General features: G+C 39.0%; 1 protein-coding gene across 1 annotated transcript in view; it reads left to right on the top strand.

Moving 5' to 3' along the window:
- The window catches only part of LOC138259651 (sodium- and chloride-dependent neutral and basic amino acid transporter B(0+)-like), a 485,427-nt gene that overhangs the window by 113,319 nt on the left and 353,893 nt on the right, over positions 1-18,215 (top strand). The window contains exon 3 of the mRNA XM_069207516.1: positions 1,812-1,943. Within this exon, the coding sequence (XP_069063617.1) occupies positions 1,812-1,943 (132 nt within the window). The remainder of the gene's footprint in view (positions 1-1,811; positions 1,944-18,215) is intronic.

Here is an 18,215-nt window from a genome sequence, read left to right on the forward strand (position 1 = left end):
ATCTGAACAACACTCCATCACGTTCGGTCTTTGCCCTGGTCTAGCACAACTAGATGTCCACAGTTGGCGTTTTTTCCTTTTAGGTGCTATTTTGAACCTCAGACTTTAAAAATTTATAACTCCGGTGCTACTGATTGGATTTTCATCATTGTGGTGTCAAAGAACTATTGAAATGTATTCTATGTTTCTAAATTGGTATGAAATTGTTATTGTGTTGTGTTTTTACTTTACTACCTCTTGTGTGCTGCGTAACTTCTTTACACATTGTTTCTAAGTTAACCCTGATTGCTTTCTGTGCCAAGCTACCCAGGGTTAAGCACAGGTGAATTAAGTGACTTTTTGTTGTTCACCCTGCAAGGGATTTTGGCTGTTGGTTGATTTGGGCTCACATCCCAGTCAACCAACAATCCAGTTTCTCACACAGGGCCATAGGCTGGTCACAGTAGAAGACAGTTGTTTTTTATTAAACCTCTCATTCTGGAAAACAGATGATTACAATCGGTACTACTTCCACAAATTTAGGTCACCTGTTTGAGTGCTGAGCGAGGGCTCCATTTATTTGTGTATTCGTATATTTTTTCAATTGAATCTGAAAAGCATGTTCCTGGCGGTGCCCATATTGATGTTATAGTGATGCGAAAGAGTGCATGAGTTGTTTTTTTTAAAGAAAAAGAAAATGGCAGGGGATACTCCTCCGATATGGAAGAGGAGTGTCGCACCCCCCCTGGCAAATAGCCAGCAGCAGAAAAAATAAAATGATATAACAATATCCTTTTATTCTTCTGCTTCTGGCTCTGCCAGCAGGAACAGGGAGGGGTTGGGCTGGGCCGTGGAAGGGAGGATGAGCAGTGGATTCCATGAAGTGTGCGTGTGTGTTCTGCCGGCAGTTTGAGGCTGGCCAAACATTCATGCAGACTTAGGTTTTCCAGCCTGGCTGTGTTGTACAGCTTGGCTGGAGAAACTGCTCAGACAGCAGGGCAGTTTCTGAGCGGCAGTCGAAGCCACTCGGACCAATCCTGATGCTGAAAGCAGCACCTGGATTGCATGGGGGAGCCTGTGCTGGTGTCCCAGTGAATGCTGGGGCACCATAGAAGATTAGCGAGGTGGCAGGAGGCAGCGGGAGTGGCAAATGTTTTTTTTAAATTTGTTTTCCTTTGATTCCCCTGTCCCTGGTGTCCCCCGATCCTCCCCCGTGTCATTTGCGTTGGCCGCCGCTGGAAAATGGAGTCATAAGCATCAAATTAGCACACTTATAAAATTAAATAAGCACTGAAAAGATAAAAGGTGGATGGAGTGGGTCAGGAGGGGGCAGTGTGTGTATTTCTGCCGTCAACAAAAGTGTCCACTGAAAGACGTCACTACCAAAAAAACAATAAGTATGTTGCTCAGGCTTTCATTTTCCTGGGAATGATGTGACTAGTAGGCAAAGGCATAGATCATCTCATACAACAGGCAAAATCCTTCCATTTAGTCGATTTGTTGCCACTGACTGCCGTTATCAGGATTTACAATGTTTGTAATGTGAGTACTCTTGTAGCACTGCAAGTGTATTCGCACAATCCAGGATTTCAGCAGGGAGTCAGGAGTACTACAAAGGAAACCACAACTACTTATAGCAAAATCTTTGATATAAGGCCCAATGTACTGCTTTATTTTTATACCAATTGTTCTCGTATCAGAGAACTGACCTTAATAACTAATATGTATTTTATTTTCATTGCATGGTTGATAGTCAAATCTCGATGTGTTTACACACACACACACACACACACACAATAGTCTAATAATCTATTTTTATTTATTTATTTCAGGTGCTTTCCTCATTCCTTACCTAATAATGATGATATTTACTGGACTGCCCCTGTACCTTCTTGAATCTGCTTTAGGACAGTTTGCCAGTTTGGGTCCCGTTCTGGTGTGGAGATCTGTCCCGTTTTTTCAAGGTAGTTCAATAACATTGCGATTTTAGTAATACCATATCTTCATTTATTAATTATTACTTATTTATACTTTTAGGTCTTTCTTGATTATTTATTATACGTTTTTATTTTCTGTATATTCTTCCGTTCCTTTAGTTTATCAGCTTGTTCAATTGCAAGTGTTTCTGGTTATTGCAATATTTTCCTTATAGATTTTACATATCATTAATACTCTCAATGAAAGATTGTTATTGGCTTTTGTTATTAAAACCTATTCCTCCGAAATAAAACTGAACATGCTCAGTTGCTATCGCCAAACTATTTCTTAGCAAATGTGATTTTCGAAAGAGAAATCAGGCTTGCTAGACTGTCCCAGCTAGCCACCATGGCTTAGGGCATTTTCCTCAGCTTCATTATGACTGCCCAAGAAATTGTTCCGATAAGTATGCGCTCCAAAGTTATCAATCTCTGGAATACCATTGTCAAGGGTTCTTTTTTTTTTAAAGATGTTTTATATTGAGTCAAATACAATAACATTAACTTAACATTGCCAGGACAGAGATATGCAGTTGTAAATATATATGCATAAGGAATATTGTACTTATAAATGCATATTAAACATGTACATGAATTAGGCAGCAATATAGTATCAAAGACTCCAAGTTTGAATAAAGAAAGAAGAACGAGAGAGGGAGAAGAGCTATAGGGATAGAAAAGGGAATCAAGTGATAGCCATGTGGAGAAAGAGTAATAGGCATTAGTTACAGCAAATGTAAGATGAAGCAAGTATACATAAGAAGAAAAACAGGAAATATATTGACATTTTTTCAAAAGGAGGAGAAAAATCAATTTCCTTCGCAGTGCGTGAGAGATAGTTACTTAATGGCAACCATAGCTGATGACGTTTGAAGAAAGTTCCTGTTGAATCAAGCTTGTAGCTGTCAAGTCTATGATGATAACATACAGAATTCCACCACTGTCTGAGGGTAATGTTCTCCGAAGATTTCCAGTTAGAAGTAATAACAGAGATTGCAATAGAAAGCAAAAGGTCCACCAATTTTCCAAGAGGCCGGAATAAACTCCAGATATTGTGTATAGCACCCAAAAACAGTAATTCATATGACATTGGTAAGGAGATCTGAGCTATTGCTGAAATGCGAGACCATATGGAGGACCAAAAAGTAGATAGGGAAGGACAGGAAAAAAACATGTTAAAGTCAGTACCCTGCTGAGTGTGGCAGCGCCAACAATTGTCATTTTGTGCAAGTTTGAGTTTGTAAAGGCGTACAGGAGTGTAGAAAAGTCTATTATTAAAAAAATATAGGGTCTGTGTGAGGCTTGCAGTGTGTGCAGTGGAATGTATCTTATACCATATTCTATCCCATAAAGAAGTTGGCCAAACAACACCAAGATCTGATTCCCACAATGTCTCAATAGGTGATTTGAGTCTAGGTGAAACAGACGTTCTTAAAAGTTTATAAATTCCAGCTGCCCTAGGATAATTAGAAGTTACAATCGGGTGTGGAGATGATGCAAGAGAAGAATGATTATGATGTATAAGTTTATTGTGGACCTCTTGGACTAGAGTAGAAAGAATGATATATTGGGATTTCATGCGAATAGGGAGATTATAAATTGCTGAGAGAGTAGTAAAAGGGATGATAGAGTCTTTATGATATAATTGGGAAATGAGAAGAATACCTTTAGTCATCCAAGCCTTCCAACACAAGGTTTTACCTTGTTTCCTAAGCGAACTATTGTGCCAAATAGGACTGTTAAAGAATTGATTAATGGGGGTAAGATGCGAAATAAAAAAAGGTTTCAATAAGTTGACTGAATGGGAGATAGTGCTGGGCAACTATAATTTTTGGGGGTTAGACATAAATATAATGTGTTTATGGGAAAAGGGAGAAATAAATGTTTCTTCCAAAGAGAACCATAGCTTTTGAGGGGCATCATTGAGTGTAGATAAATAGGGATGTATTTGCTTAATGCCAAAAGATTTGTGATAAGTTATAAAGTCAGGGAAATTAACTCCACCTTGTACTTTAGGAAGTTTTAATTTTGAGAGAGAGATTCTGGATTGTTTACCGTTCCACAGGAACTTGGATAGAATGGTATCAATTGAACTAAAAAATAGTTTAGGTATCTTAATAGGAAGCATCATAAGGAAGAAGTTAATGATAGGGAGAAGCACCATCTTAATGGTGTCCAAGTGGCCCCACCACATGAGATATAACGGAGACCATTTCTGTGTGAGATCTACAAGCTTTGCAGATAAGATTTCTAAATTAGTCCTTAATGTATCCTTGAGAGTAGTGCAGTACCATACCCCTAGGCATTTAATCTTAGAAGTATTCCAAGATAATCCTGCTTCAAGGAATACAGAGCCAGTACAATGAGCATTAAGTGGTAAGACCACTGTTTTGTCTATATTAAGTTTATAGCCAGACACATCAGAATATAAGTGGCGCTCATACAGGAATGCAGGAAGAGAAGTGTCAGGGTGAGACATGAACAAAAGAATATCATCAGCATATGCCATAAATTTGATGTGTGCATTATTAATTTGAAACCCCGTAAATTGTTCAGACGTTTTTAATTGGTATAGAAAAGGTTCAAGAGCCAAAATAAATAGTAAAGGAGATAATGGGCATCCCTGACGCGTACCCCTTTTAAGAGGGGAAAAAAGGAGATTGGATACCGTTTGTTATAACCGAGGAACATGGTGAGGAATAAAGAATGGATATAAAATGTCGGAATTTAGTACCTAGTCCATGCCATTCCAATGCTTTCGACAAGAATCCCCAGTAGACCCTATCAAAGGCCTTTCCGCATCCAATGATAAAGCTGCTAGAAGAATCTTAAGTTTAGATGCCTTGTTAATAATATTTTAAAAAGTACGGGAATTATCTGCTACATTTCTATTAGGGATAAAACCAGATTGAAACCAGATTGATGAGCATCAAAAAGGTCAGGTATATATGGGAGTAAACGGAGAGCTAAAACTTTGGCATAGAGTTTACAATCAGTATTAATTAAAGATAAGGGTCTATAATTTTTACAGTCAGTCGCATCCCGATCTTTTTTGGGAATAAGACAAATCATGGCCTCCGTAGCTAGATGCAGAACCTGACATTATAAAGTGATTAAGTAATTGAAAGAGTTTGGGGAAAAGAGACTTAGCAAACTGAATAAAGAATTCTACTGTGAAGCCATCTGGGCCTGGAGCCTTACCCTTGGGGAGAGAATGTAAAGCTGTATATAGTTCGGTAAGTTGTAGGGGTTGGTCTAAAGATGAGAGGCCAATCTGCAATGGGTCTCTTGGTTTGAGATTAGAGAAATATTGGTTGAAAGATTCAACTGTTGGTATGTGTTCTGGAGTGTACAGGTCCTTATAGTAAGAAGCGAAACACAATGCTATATCTTTATCTCTAAAGTGTTTAACACCATTGTTATCTGTGATAGATTTAATAGTTGTTTTTTCTTTTCTTTGTTTCAAATATCGAGCTAGAAGAGAACCAGCTTTATTGTTACCACCATAATATCTGGCATTTATTTTCAGGAGGGTGCCGCATATTATTCAGTGGTATATTGGTTAAACTCCATTTTAGCTGAGACTAGTGCTTCAAGATGTGATTTACTAGTTTTGTGGGTATAGTATTCATGTTCTAGGGACTTTATATTTTCAAGGATGGAAGTCAATTTTTATTGAGCAGACTTTTTTTTGAGTGAGCGTAACTTATGATGAAACCCCTAGAGGCTGCTTTGAATGCATCCCACACAAAATGAAATGATAGTTGATCACTATCGTTGATGTGAAAGTATTCTTCTATAAACTTACTGTAGGAAGTGATAAAAGTAGCATCTGAAAGTAGAGAGTTATTAAACCACCATGAAGATGTTTTAGAACCATTAAGAAAAAGATCAAGGTCAGTAATCACAGGTGCGTGATCTGAGATCAAAATAGCACCGATTTCAGAGTTGACCATATGTTGCAATAAACCTTTACTCAGAAAGATATAATCAAGCCTAGAATAGGAATGGTGGGTAGGAGAATAAAAAGAGTATTCCAAGAGGTTGGGGTTGCATACTCTCCAGGAATCAGAGAGAGAATGCTGTAAAATAAATTTTTTAAAAGCTTTGTGGGAGGCATGTGGAATGAAACGTGACATGGAACGTCTGTCCAAAAATGGATCGAGAATTTGGTTGCTGTCACCACCTATTAGTAAATTGTTTGAGGAATGTTCAGAGACAATATGTGAAAGATTCTTCAAAAAATTTGGATCTGAATGTGTGGGGCCGTATATATTTAGGATAGTAAGAGAAATATTGTCAATTGTAAATGTAACAAGTACCCAGCGACCTTATGTATCTTGATGCTGTGAAATTATGGTAGGTTTGAGAGATTTATGATAGAGTATAATTACCCCATTTTTTTTGTGAAGGAAGGGGAGTAGAAAATGTCCCCCACCCATTGTTTTTTTAGCTTAATTGCCTCAGAGCCGTTGAGGTGAGTCTCTTGCAACAAAGCAATGTGGCATTTCAAACAAGCTAGGTGAGATAAGACACGCTGACGTTTAATGGGGTGTTTAAGCCCCTTAACATTCCAAGTAACAGTTCTAAGTTACATAACAAGAAGTATTAATAAACAACTCCTGTAACAAGGAAGAAACTAGGCATATTAATTTTGCAAAAGTAAAGAAATGGGAAAGAAACAAGATAGTAAAGAAAAAGAAAAGGAGAAAGATGACCTCCAGAAGTTGTATATACATGGACGTGGCAATACAGGGACTAAATTCCACGAAAGCTAAAGAAAACAAGATAGAAAGTGAATAGTGAAAAGTGGCTTCAGCAGAAGAAAAGTGATATTAGATATTAAAACAAATGAAGGCGAGTTTCATGGAAGAAAAAAAAACATACAAACGAAAAATTTACCACTCAGGAGACCAAATATCGTAATAACTACAGTAAAGGACTGTGACATGAAAAATAATAAAAATCAAAGCTTACCAGTGGAACGTGCAGGAGAACAGTTTGGATGGTGAGAAAGGGATACGGTTGGGAAAGGAACATGAGGACTGCACAAAGAACACTATCTAAAAAATATATATTTTTATATATAAGAATATGCAGAGAAGGAAAACCATGGATATAAATATTAAACATAACCATTACCATTAAACTGTCCAGAGAAAAAAAAGAAAGGACATTAAAGACAAATTAAATTATATCTTCAAGTAATTGCAGATGCTCCTAGTTCCATTGCTTCTGTTTTGTGTTGGTTAATAAACGTTTGTAGTGCTGAAGGTTCCTCAAACGAGTAAGGTTTGTCTTGGAATGTAATTTTGAAAAGGCATGGGTGAAGAAGACCATATCGAATATTCAAGGATTTGAGTTGTGGACGTAAGTCCAAAAACTGTTTGCGATGTGCTGCTGTAGCAGGAGAGAAGTCTTGTGTGAAAAACACTTTATGACCTGACCAGAGCAAAGAGCCCATCTTTTTTGGCTTCCGAGAGTATTTGAATCAAGTCAGTAAACTGGAGAAAGAGAATAATAATTCCGCTAGGATGTGCACGAGGGCCAGTTGAAGTCTGTGGACCTAAACGATGTGCCCGTTGGATAGAGAGGGGAGAGGTAGGAGGCAAGCGAAGAATTGAAGGTATTGCTGTTTGAAGGAATGCAATCATGTTCGAGCCTTCAGAACCTTCTGGAATCCCAAAAAGGCGAAGATTATTTTTCCTATTTCTGTTTTCTAAGTTTTCGTTAAGCCTTTTAAGTTGAGCTATGTCTTTAGAGATCTGAGGATTGACAGTGTTACAATCTTCAAGGCTACTGACTCTCTGTTCCAGAGTACAAATTTGTTGTTTGTGTTGGGACCATTGCTCCTCAATACGTTGCAAAGAGGCGTTAGTGTCCATCATAAAGGGCTTTAGTGCATGCAATTCCTCCATGACATCATCTAGAGTAAGATGTGTAGGTGATTTTGAGGGTGAATCAAGGTCTTTTTTTGGGTGCTTGACGGAGGAGGTGTTAGATTTTTTTTTCGCAATTGCGCCAGCAGCATGAGATGAAGAGGCACTATCCTTTAAAAAGACTAAAGCACTATCCATTGTTAAAGCTGATGGTAGAGAAAATTTAGTTATATGTGTGCGCACCACTCGAAGAGGATTATTAGACTTGGAGGAAAATGATGACTGGCAACTCTGAGAATTATGTGGTCTCCCCACCAGGAGCAATTTGGTAATAGGAAGCCAGCAATATGAGGTGTTGATGAAATTATATTATGATGAGAAGCTGCTCCCAGAAGTTTCCAACAACAGAGCAAAATATAATAAAAAAACATATAAATAGAAAATCCTAAATTATTCTCTCATAACAGGCATGACAGAATACCACAAGAGCAAAGCACTTTACTGCACATAGTCAAACAATTGGTGACTAGTTTTAAGGGAACCTTCTGAAAAGGAAAAAATCCCCTCCGTCAAAGGAAAGCATTTACCATGTTATGAAGAGCAATTTGAAAGAGCTCCTTGACAAGAGCTGCCAGTGAATACTGAAAGTTGAAAACCTCAGCTGAATGTGTTTGAAGAGAGAGGTCAAAAGTTCAGCTGGCTGTCAGAAGGTAATAAATATTCCATTCCAGAGGAAACTAGATTTGTAGAATCACATCCAGGCAAGCAGTTAAAAGTCAAATAGAAACATCTCTGTGAAAGTTTAGGTTTGTGCAGAGGCTTATGGAGTGAAAAGCAAATGAGATGCTCAAAAATGCTGAAGAAATTAATCATTTTGATGTGAAAACATCTCCTTCTTTCCAGGAAGTGCTGAAGCCTCATGGAGCTCTAAAGAGTAGTGCCATCTTGCGTGACCTCCAGCCGCTCCCTCCCATTGTCAAGGGTTCTGATACACCTGCAGGGTAGAGTTAATATTGGATTACAAGTTGGGCCATGAGGAGTCCTTAGTAAAAGGAATTAGTGCACATTTCTAGTCTGGTGAATTAACACTGTTCTATGCTCCTTCCCCATATGCACTACAAACATTTGGTATTGCTGCAGTTGATGACCTGGGTAAAGGTGGGGTGTCTTCAGAACTTAACCAAAACACTGTGTAATTCTGCGCACTACCCTTTATCGCCATGCGCCTGAAATTACAAATATGTGAATTGTAAATATGTTTATGCACTCACCCAGTGTTCTGCTTAGTAGTGTTCAGCCTACATGCTCTCGTTTGCTCATCCATTCGTAGCCTAGTTCCGTAATCCAGTATCCATTACACTCTACACACAGTAGTGTTTTGTGAACTGTACCTCGTGTTTGAGAGGTAAAGTGCCTTGTTGCTCCTTTGAGCTAAGTCGCCACTAAATTAAATTTCCATTAGCAAGATGGCTGGTGAGAGATTTTCTGAAAGGTTCTTCTCCCTCCCTGCCTCTTTCTGAATAAAGCAGCTTCACAGAAAGCCTGATCAACCAGCATTGTCCTGCTACTGATTTCCTGATGAGTTACTTAAATGACTCAGCACCGGCATTGTTGTCTGTCTCTAACTGCTAAGAATGCCATTATCTTTCCTGTGAAAGTGGACCTGATATTACGCTTAACCTTTCGTTATTTTGTGTTTTGAAATGCATTGGTGGAAAATCCAATAAAATACTGTAGCAAATGTTTCTTTTTATTGTCTAGCCTTTTGAGGTTTTTTACCTTGTTGTGCACTCATCATTGCCGGTGCTAAATATAAAAGAAATGCATGATCCCCGGGTGAAAAGTTGTGTAAAGCTGTTTGTCATTGCACAAAACAAGTTATATCTTTGATGAGCAGCCCAAATTGTAAAACCTTGTCAAGTTTTACAATTCAGCCTAAAACATGATAGAAACTTGGTTAAAAGTAGTTTCCCTTTTTCAAAAATCTGAATCTGTTTCTATTATCAGAGCAGATTTTTGGCATCTTTATTGTAACAGTTCTGCTGCCGGCCTTTTCTCCATGGACTGTAACGTGCATCCTAAATAGGCAATGAAGTGCTGGCCTGCTGGGAAACAATGCAATCTGTAAAATCAGGAAGACCTGTTTAGTGCAAACACTGACAAATTAGCTGGGGTCATTCAATTGGGAGGCATAGAAGTGCATTATGTCATTAAAGAAATCAGCAACAGCCTCTTCTTTCACATAAAAATTCCAAACTGGGTCCTAAGTGACAGAAACATTTCCAAACAGAAAGTTCTATCAAACGTTTGTTTCTGCCCACAGAGAGGAAACTGTTCTTTGAAGAAGGAGAGAGGATGTTCCCTCAGTTCCATAGGGCTGGCCATGGGAAGGGAAACAGCGATCCTGAAGGAAAGCCAGGCTTGCACCAATGTGAATGAGGGCCTCTCGGAAGGTTTGCATTTCGGTGAAATAGGGAATGCAATTAAAGGAGGTTGGATTTTGATGTGTATTCTGCCAGGTCTGACCATAGAAGTTCTCTAATCAGCAGCCAGTGAAAAAGAGAAAACTGCCAACTCAACAACACCTCTTCTGAATGTTCCTGAACCTGGAAGAACACCTGATCGAAGATTTTTGCTTGACTGTTATGCTATGTGTGTTTGTACACATAAGATTTGCTAGCTTGAGTGTAGAGTGCTCTATTAACAAAGAGGGTATCCTGGCACTGAAGCAGGGGTGGCAAGACTGGCCTAGGGCTAGTGGAAATGTATTCGATGAACCCTGACGTCTGTTTCTTGCAGAATTCACAAATTGACTTAACCAATTAGTCTGATGACTGCTGGGGGACTGACACTAATACTCAAGGCTCTGTTGGCTGCCTCCTTTTCACTGATAGTAACACAAAAAGAGAAAGGAAGGGCCCCTTCTTGTGAGGAAGATTAGTTGTCAGTGAGTTATATAGCCCGCACAGGAAATCTGGTTGGAGAGAATTGGTACCTAAGAGCGAGCCATGATGGCCTCCGGGCTGTAAGAGGGAACAAGAGTGATTCTTCCAGCATTGAGAAATATTGGGGCTTAATGATTTCTTTCAACCTCAAGAGAACTGAAACACAGTGATGTAGTTACCTAGAAGAAAAAGTTACCTCGGTGAGGAAGTTTTACAGGTTCTTCTGGCTCAAAGCGTTTTCCTGCAAAGAAAAAGGCTTCAGTGAAAATATACTGCCTCATAAAGCACTGCCAAACGGTAGTCATACTATGCTGTAAGATTTTGAGCATCAAAAAATGGAGGACTAAGAGGTAAAATGTGAAACCATGGTGAGGCTGCAAAGCAATGCCAGTGTTGAAACAGCTTCAAAATCAAGCTTTTTCCTGATCATAGGTTTTAGCAGTGAAACTGAAGGCTACAGTAGGAGCTTGATGACAGGATATTGATCTTTCAAGGGACCCTCTCTGCGTTCAGAAACCTCAGTTGCACTGCTAGATGAAACTGAAAAAAGGGACACAGACATAACAATTGTGACTCACTAGGTATCTATCTATCTATCTATCTATCTATCTATCTATCTATCTATCTATCTATCTATCTATCTATCTATCTAATATGTGCAATGTTTTGTAAAGTAAGCTGACTAGCAATCACATCTTATGGTTGCCCAATTGCTTATTTATATAAAGTTAAGAACATTAGTGAGAGCCAATCCTCTTATTTGTACTATGTTAGTCAACATTGTTGTAAACACTTTTTCTGCAAACAAACATTATTACTATTTAATACAGGATAACCAGTGCTGTATACTCATATGATCACAATGACATAAACAGCAACAAGCATGTTAATCCCCAGGTAGGGAATAATAACCAAGAGTCATCTGTGAAATCCCAAGTTAGAGTACGCATACCAGGGAGTAGCAATCTCTCAAGGATGCAGAAAGTCTACTTGCCTACCATCCTAACAGAAAAGAGGATAAATTATTTGTCATTGATCAAACGTTTCCTCTAACATATCCCGTCCCTCCCCCAATTCCACTGGTGTCCGCTCCTCCTCATGCTAAGTCGGATGAGTGGTCTATAAACAGATGAGACAAGCACCAAAGCCTCACCGTGCCCACCCAGACCCCATCAGTACTGAGATGCCCAAACAGAGCAATGAGATTGTAACCAGCCCCACAGCACTGTGGCAGCCCAGTGGTCAAAGAGAGCCTTATACCGGGTCCTCAAGTGAGCACAGCCCACTACCCTTTATCAGTTATAGTCATCGCAGTCTACATTGTACCCTGACATGTGAGTCAGAAGTGTCTCCCAAGCTCACGCTAATTCTATTTCTCCTCTGCCCTCGCACACCTATCACAGCAGCATGAATCCCTCCTAGTCCGACCACTGCAGAAGGCCCCCCCTCAGCATTCAATCCCAGGGCCTGCTGATGGTGAGATTTACCATACTTGCGATCAGATTTATTAAATTTTAACACAACGAAGAACAGCAACCAAAGTTAATGAAGTGTGGTGCATTAGGAGAAAGGGGCAGTGTCATATCTCCTAGGATAAGGCACTGCTGCTGTCATCTTCAACATTTTGAACACAAATATGCTGCCAAGCACCACACACACACGCACACACACACACAGTTGTACTATAGTGCAAAAATGCCTGCATGATGTCTAGCTTAAATTTTGAACTGGAAGGATACCCTTCTAGGACCAATCCTATGCTGAGACAGAGTTTAAAATGGTGCAAACATTGTAGCACACATGCAAAGTTTGTAAAATTTTTACAAATAAAAACAATTCTCCAGGTTAACGCCAGCCTCAAACAGGTGTTCTTTTTGGGAGGTAGCCATGTCTACAAATGTGAGTAGGTAAGGCAACAAAACCATGAGAGTTTTCCTGGGAATGCTCACATTCTACCAAAAGTATACTGATGCAAAGTAATTGAAAGCAGTGCATAGCTCTACCTAATATTGCTGTTGGGTGACTTTCAAGCACAAAACAAGTTTCACACTGAAAAGTAAATCCAGTTCTACACTTTGAGCTGCTTTGCTTCACTTTTGAGCTGCATACCCAGTGCAAAGTGTTAGCACTTCTGCCCCTTTATGGCACATTATGCCTGAAACTTCTCAGTGCTCCAATTACATCCCTCCTAATGTTATTGGTTCATATTCAGTGTTCCCCAAGTGATATAAAAGTTAAATAAAGTCTTGATAATTATATCTTTTGCGAATCATTGTCTGGAAATAGAATAAAGTGTTCCTTATATAGATATCACAGTTATAAGAATTTGGGGGCAGATTGACTTACTTTTGAAGCAGCACATCAACCAAAGGTGCTGTGCTGTATTGAGTTAAAGGGAGAGAGCAGAACAGCGCTATTTTTATTATTATATGCTACTGTTTCTCTCTCCTCTGAGTTGACACAATTTAGAAAGCATTATATCACACATACACCTTTGTACAATTGTATGTGTGCTGTACAGTACATTACATTTGTAAAGTTGAAAATGTTTTGAGAAAAAACAACTTTTCATCATTACGACTGCTTTATTGAGGCAGACATTTTGACTGAAAGACATATTTTCCTTTTTGTGTAGATTGGGCTTGCATGCCAAAAATCATGGGTACCTGCCTCCTTGACAGCAAGTAGCAGAGAATACAACAAAGTGGCACTTTACATTACTTTATTGCCCCTTTCCAGTGCAAAACAAGTTTTGTGCTGGAAAGTACATTCCATTTCAACACTTTGCATCAGTTCTGTTTCGCAAACCCAGTCCAATGTGGTAGTAAATTGTCTCCTTTGTGTTTATACCAACAACTGATTGGTGACCCTGGATTACACAGAACCTAAGTAATAAAATATATTACAAAACACAATGGTTTCAACAGATTAATTCAAATCATTATGTAGAAACAATTTGAAAGGTTAGATAAATTCACCCAATATGTAATTAACAAAACAAAAAGAACTCTCAATCCATTACAAAGGAGTCTCCTTAAATGTATTTTATATTTTATATAGATAAGTCTGAACACAATAGGTGCTCCATAAGAAGGTAAGGGAAATGAGTTGTGATAAATACTGGGAGAATATACAGTAATAGATAACTCAAAAAACATTTAGACCACTACTCAGATGTTGACTACATTTGTCAAATTAATTCTGGGATGATTTTGTAATACTTAGAACCTCTCAAAAAAGCCAGCAGATATATCACAGTGCTGGTATTTTGACCCAAAAGCATCTATTCATTTCAATGGGATCTTCAGCTGGACAAGGTAAATGGATGTGCCTGCAACAATAAAAAACATAATGCTACCCGAACAGTTTAGGTATGCAGTGGGAACAATGTTTGCATCCAATAATGGCACCGTAAGGATACTTGAATCCCACAATTAAAAAAACAAACCCTTGCTTACTTTTGGAACAAGTGAAGCGATATTACTTCACTTACTCCAAGATTCAATGAGAAGTTTGTTCCCACACCATATCTAATTTGTTTGTGTGGCATTACTTTCAACTTGTATTCTTTCAGCTTGCACTCCAATTTTTCTCGAGTTTATTTTCCTGGGATGTGTGTGAAATGCTCCCAGATGATGCCTGTTTTTTCACCATTTTGTTTTCTCTGGCACAGTACAAATCTTGTTCCTCCTCTTCATCAGCACCTTTTGAAGGATTAGATTGCCTTCATCTCTGAAGCCTGTAATCGTGATGACTGATGTTGATCCTGTTCAAGATGGCTTTTACACAGATCACCCCTGGCATCCCATAGTATAGTTCTACTTCAACCCAGTATTAAAATATGTGTTATAGTAGCTTCACAGAATGAACAAAATACACAAAGAGAGGGTCTTACTAGTTTTCTAAATCATGACATATATTTCAAGAGTAAGGATACCTCTGGACACATACATAGTCAATTTTCTGTATTGTTTTTGAATTCACACTCACAATGCAGATGTTTACCAGACTCGATCAGTAGTTCACCCTCCTCCATGTACTCTGCCAGTGAAGATTTTCAAGATGGAACTTCCTGTTTGCAGTGTCATAGTTCCAAACAACTACACAATTTAATCCTCATTGCTAGCTCAAGTGTAACCTAACCATTTATTACAAAGAAAGCATATGCTTACAAAACTTAAAATGTTTTTTCTATGATACAAATCCATGAACTGGAGACATATAGTTTGATGGAGTGAAATAGGAAATCCTTCTTTAAAATAACCTCAGTGGAGGGTGAGCTGCCTGTACTGGCTTGCTTACCTGGTGCATTCACTATAAATGTACCATCAAAATGATCCTAGGTATCACCTTACATATATAACAGACAATACATGTGTTTACATAACTTAATACATTTATTTGTATGAGTTGAGCCCGCATGAAATGAAAATTGGCAGGGCTTAAATGGAAAATCCTGCTTTAAACAAAGTTAGTGGAGCTTTTTATACTGAGCCTGTGAGCTCCTGGTTTCTAGCCAGCAAATCATATGTGTACAAAAACACATTTCAAATTATGTAAACACATGCATTAATCATTACTTAGGTGTTGCCACAGACCACATTGACGATTGCAGTGTGTATTTATACTAAACTAAACATTTTAGTAATGCAGAGCATTTTAGGTCTTGGGAACTGATAGTTTGTGAGCTAGGAAAAGGCTATCTTGTCTGCAGATATCATCTGCTGAGATGGAGTTTCCTTTACCAGATTTATGGATTATAACTTGTGTCTGTGAAATGTATACATGAAGAAAACAAGAGATCTCATTTGTCTAGAACCTAACTATTTTTTCTAAAAACCTTTTGTTTGACAAAAAAGGCCATTCATGACGGGTTGATATTATTCTGCTTTCAGATGGGGAAATTGCAACACCTAATTGAAAGGTAAATGCCATGGCTGAAGTGGCTTGGGAGGAAGAAGGTAAGGGAAGACAGGACACTGTAGGCACAGTTGAATACTAAGTACTACAACCCTAGGACAGCTGGGAGAAAGAACTAAAGTGCAAGACGTCACAAGGATTGGAGTATTTTATGTATCCCAAGGTGACTCTGTGTGCAAGTTTTCAGACAGGTCACTAAGAACATTATTCATTTGGAGAATCAACATGTTAAGGCACTCCAAAGCTAAGCAAGAGTAACTTTACCAAGGACAATGATGGACAAGGCAAAAGAGAAAAAGGTGGCACTAGCCAAGATGCTGAAAAAAACCTTCCACAAGAAATTCAGGTGGAAGAAAAAAACCATACAGAGGATACATATATATTACAGTGAATACAAACCCACATCTAGTATCACAAACAAAAAGCTATAATCAACAATAAATTAGTTGAAGGCCAACATAAAAGACACACTTGCGTTGTTTTATGCATCCCTCATTTTTGTTGCATTTAATTCCTGTTTTAAAGTGTTAATTTGCACTTAAATTCTAAAAAAATAAAATGTGAAAAACACAAAAAAATACAAGCAGTCCAGATGTCTAATGCAACCTTCCATCCTTTCTCATGTGAACTATGGAAATTCCTTGATCCTTGATTGTCCCAAATTCAGGCTCCAGATCACTCAAAACGCTGTTGCTCATCTCATTTCGGATTTGCTTTGTCACTCCCCAATCTGTGGCCTCTCTGCCAGTCTTCACTGGCTTTGAGGTTCTGGATTGTCTTCAAGGACCTTTGCTTTGTATATAGGACTGCTCTTCAATGTGGCTCTCTTTGCTGCACATCTTTTTTCCATATTTATGGGCCAACTTCCCCCTTCGATCTGCAAATCTAAACCTGCTCAATCCCACCACTTTTCACAGATGGCACGTAATGGATCATCTGTTGACAACATATTTGCCAAAAACTGAAATAGTTTACACATTGCTTTGCACCTTCAGCTAGTGTTTCTATTTTCCACAAACTCTTTAAAACACATGTGTTTCCCCGGATCAATGACCTTCTGTAAGCTTGTCTCCTCGCTGGTTGCTTTCCTCCCTCCACTTAAATCTAGGCCATCTGTTGAGAAGCAGAGCATTCTATAAATTCAATTTCATTTGTTCATTTATTCTGCAAACTGACAGAGCGTAAGGTGATGCATCCTTTGTGAGCTCATATTTTGTCCCTAATTACATCTCAATGCCACTGTATCATCTTTAACCTTCTACTTCACCCCCTTATGGATTGAGACCAACAAACCTACAGACATATACATTATTAAACAGAGTTTATATTGCAAAATAATGCATCACAAGCGTGTTTATGATTTTATAATTCCTAAATTCTAGGTGTATTCCATACTGGGTCTCCAAAATAGTCAGGCTTTTACTCTACCCTCTTTTGCAAGTAGGCATAGCTCCCTGCTGCATTATGCAGCTTGGTAGGATATCACTTCACTTTGGAGTAAGACTAGAATCCCAGACAATAGCTACTTATTCCATTGTATCTTTGAGCTTTCAGAATGGATGAGCATACTGTGTTTCTGGAATGAAAATCCATTGCTTATATGTAGGTCTGGGCACCCTTTTTCAACAAATCACCCATTAAATTTAGAGAGGTATCCTGCCCTAAGTAGTTATTGTCCTGAAAATATTCCTGTCAGGGCGCTCACACGTTTATCACAATAGTGCAAAGAAACCCATTCTGAACTCCATTCCCACCCTCTCCACCCACAACAAACCCCTCCCATCAAAACAAAAAATGTAAAATAGGGCTAGACGAGGGCATTGTTTTTTTCTGTCTGGAGTTGATACAGGCGCCACTCTATCCTTTCTGCTCTATCCTGTTCAAACAATGGAAATCTCTCATGGCAAAAGACTGCAAGAACTTTCAAGCATGCCCACTCTCATTTTACTGTCATATACATTGGAGATGATAATAAGGAACGAAACTCCACTCGCCCCTCTAGGTGGTCCTGCCACTACAGGATGGGCCACAACAATGTCCTCTGGGTGTCCGAGTGAGAGAGGGCAGCAGCGGTTCCAATATGGGTCCCAGATAGCTGGTGGCGATTCCAGCGAAGTATTGGTTGGGAGGCTGGGGCTGGCTTGCTGAACTGGGGCCCGGGTCACAGCTACTTCCACTTCTTCATCCTACAGGGCCACCAGTCACTGGTATTCAGATTGGATGGTCTCCAGCCTCTGCTGCTGCAGATGGACTGCTGTCTCCTGGTGAGTCCTGCCTGGTGAGTGGTGCTGGTGGACCAGCAGGAGTAGCTATATCGAAACAAAACACAGTGAGTTATAGGTGGGGAGGTTCTTTTATATCCACCACCTGAAATGATCTGACTGATCATGTATCTTTGGACCATAGTTTGAAAGTCTGAAGCTGATGGGATTTGAGATGTTCTGTGGTGGGGGAAGATGAGTTGTTCTTACTGTTCTTAGACTGATCTCTGTTTCAAACAAAATTAAGTTTTTTTT

This window comes from Pleurodeles waltl, chromosome 2_1 (assembly GCF_031143425.1).
Source record: "Pleurodeles waltl isolate 20211129_DDA chromosome 2_1, aPleWal1.hap1.20221129, whole genome shotgun sequence".
NCBI lineage: Eukaryota > Metazoa > Chordata > Amphibia > Caudata > Salamandridae > Pleurodeles > Pleurodeles waltl.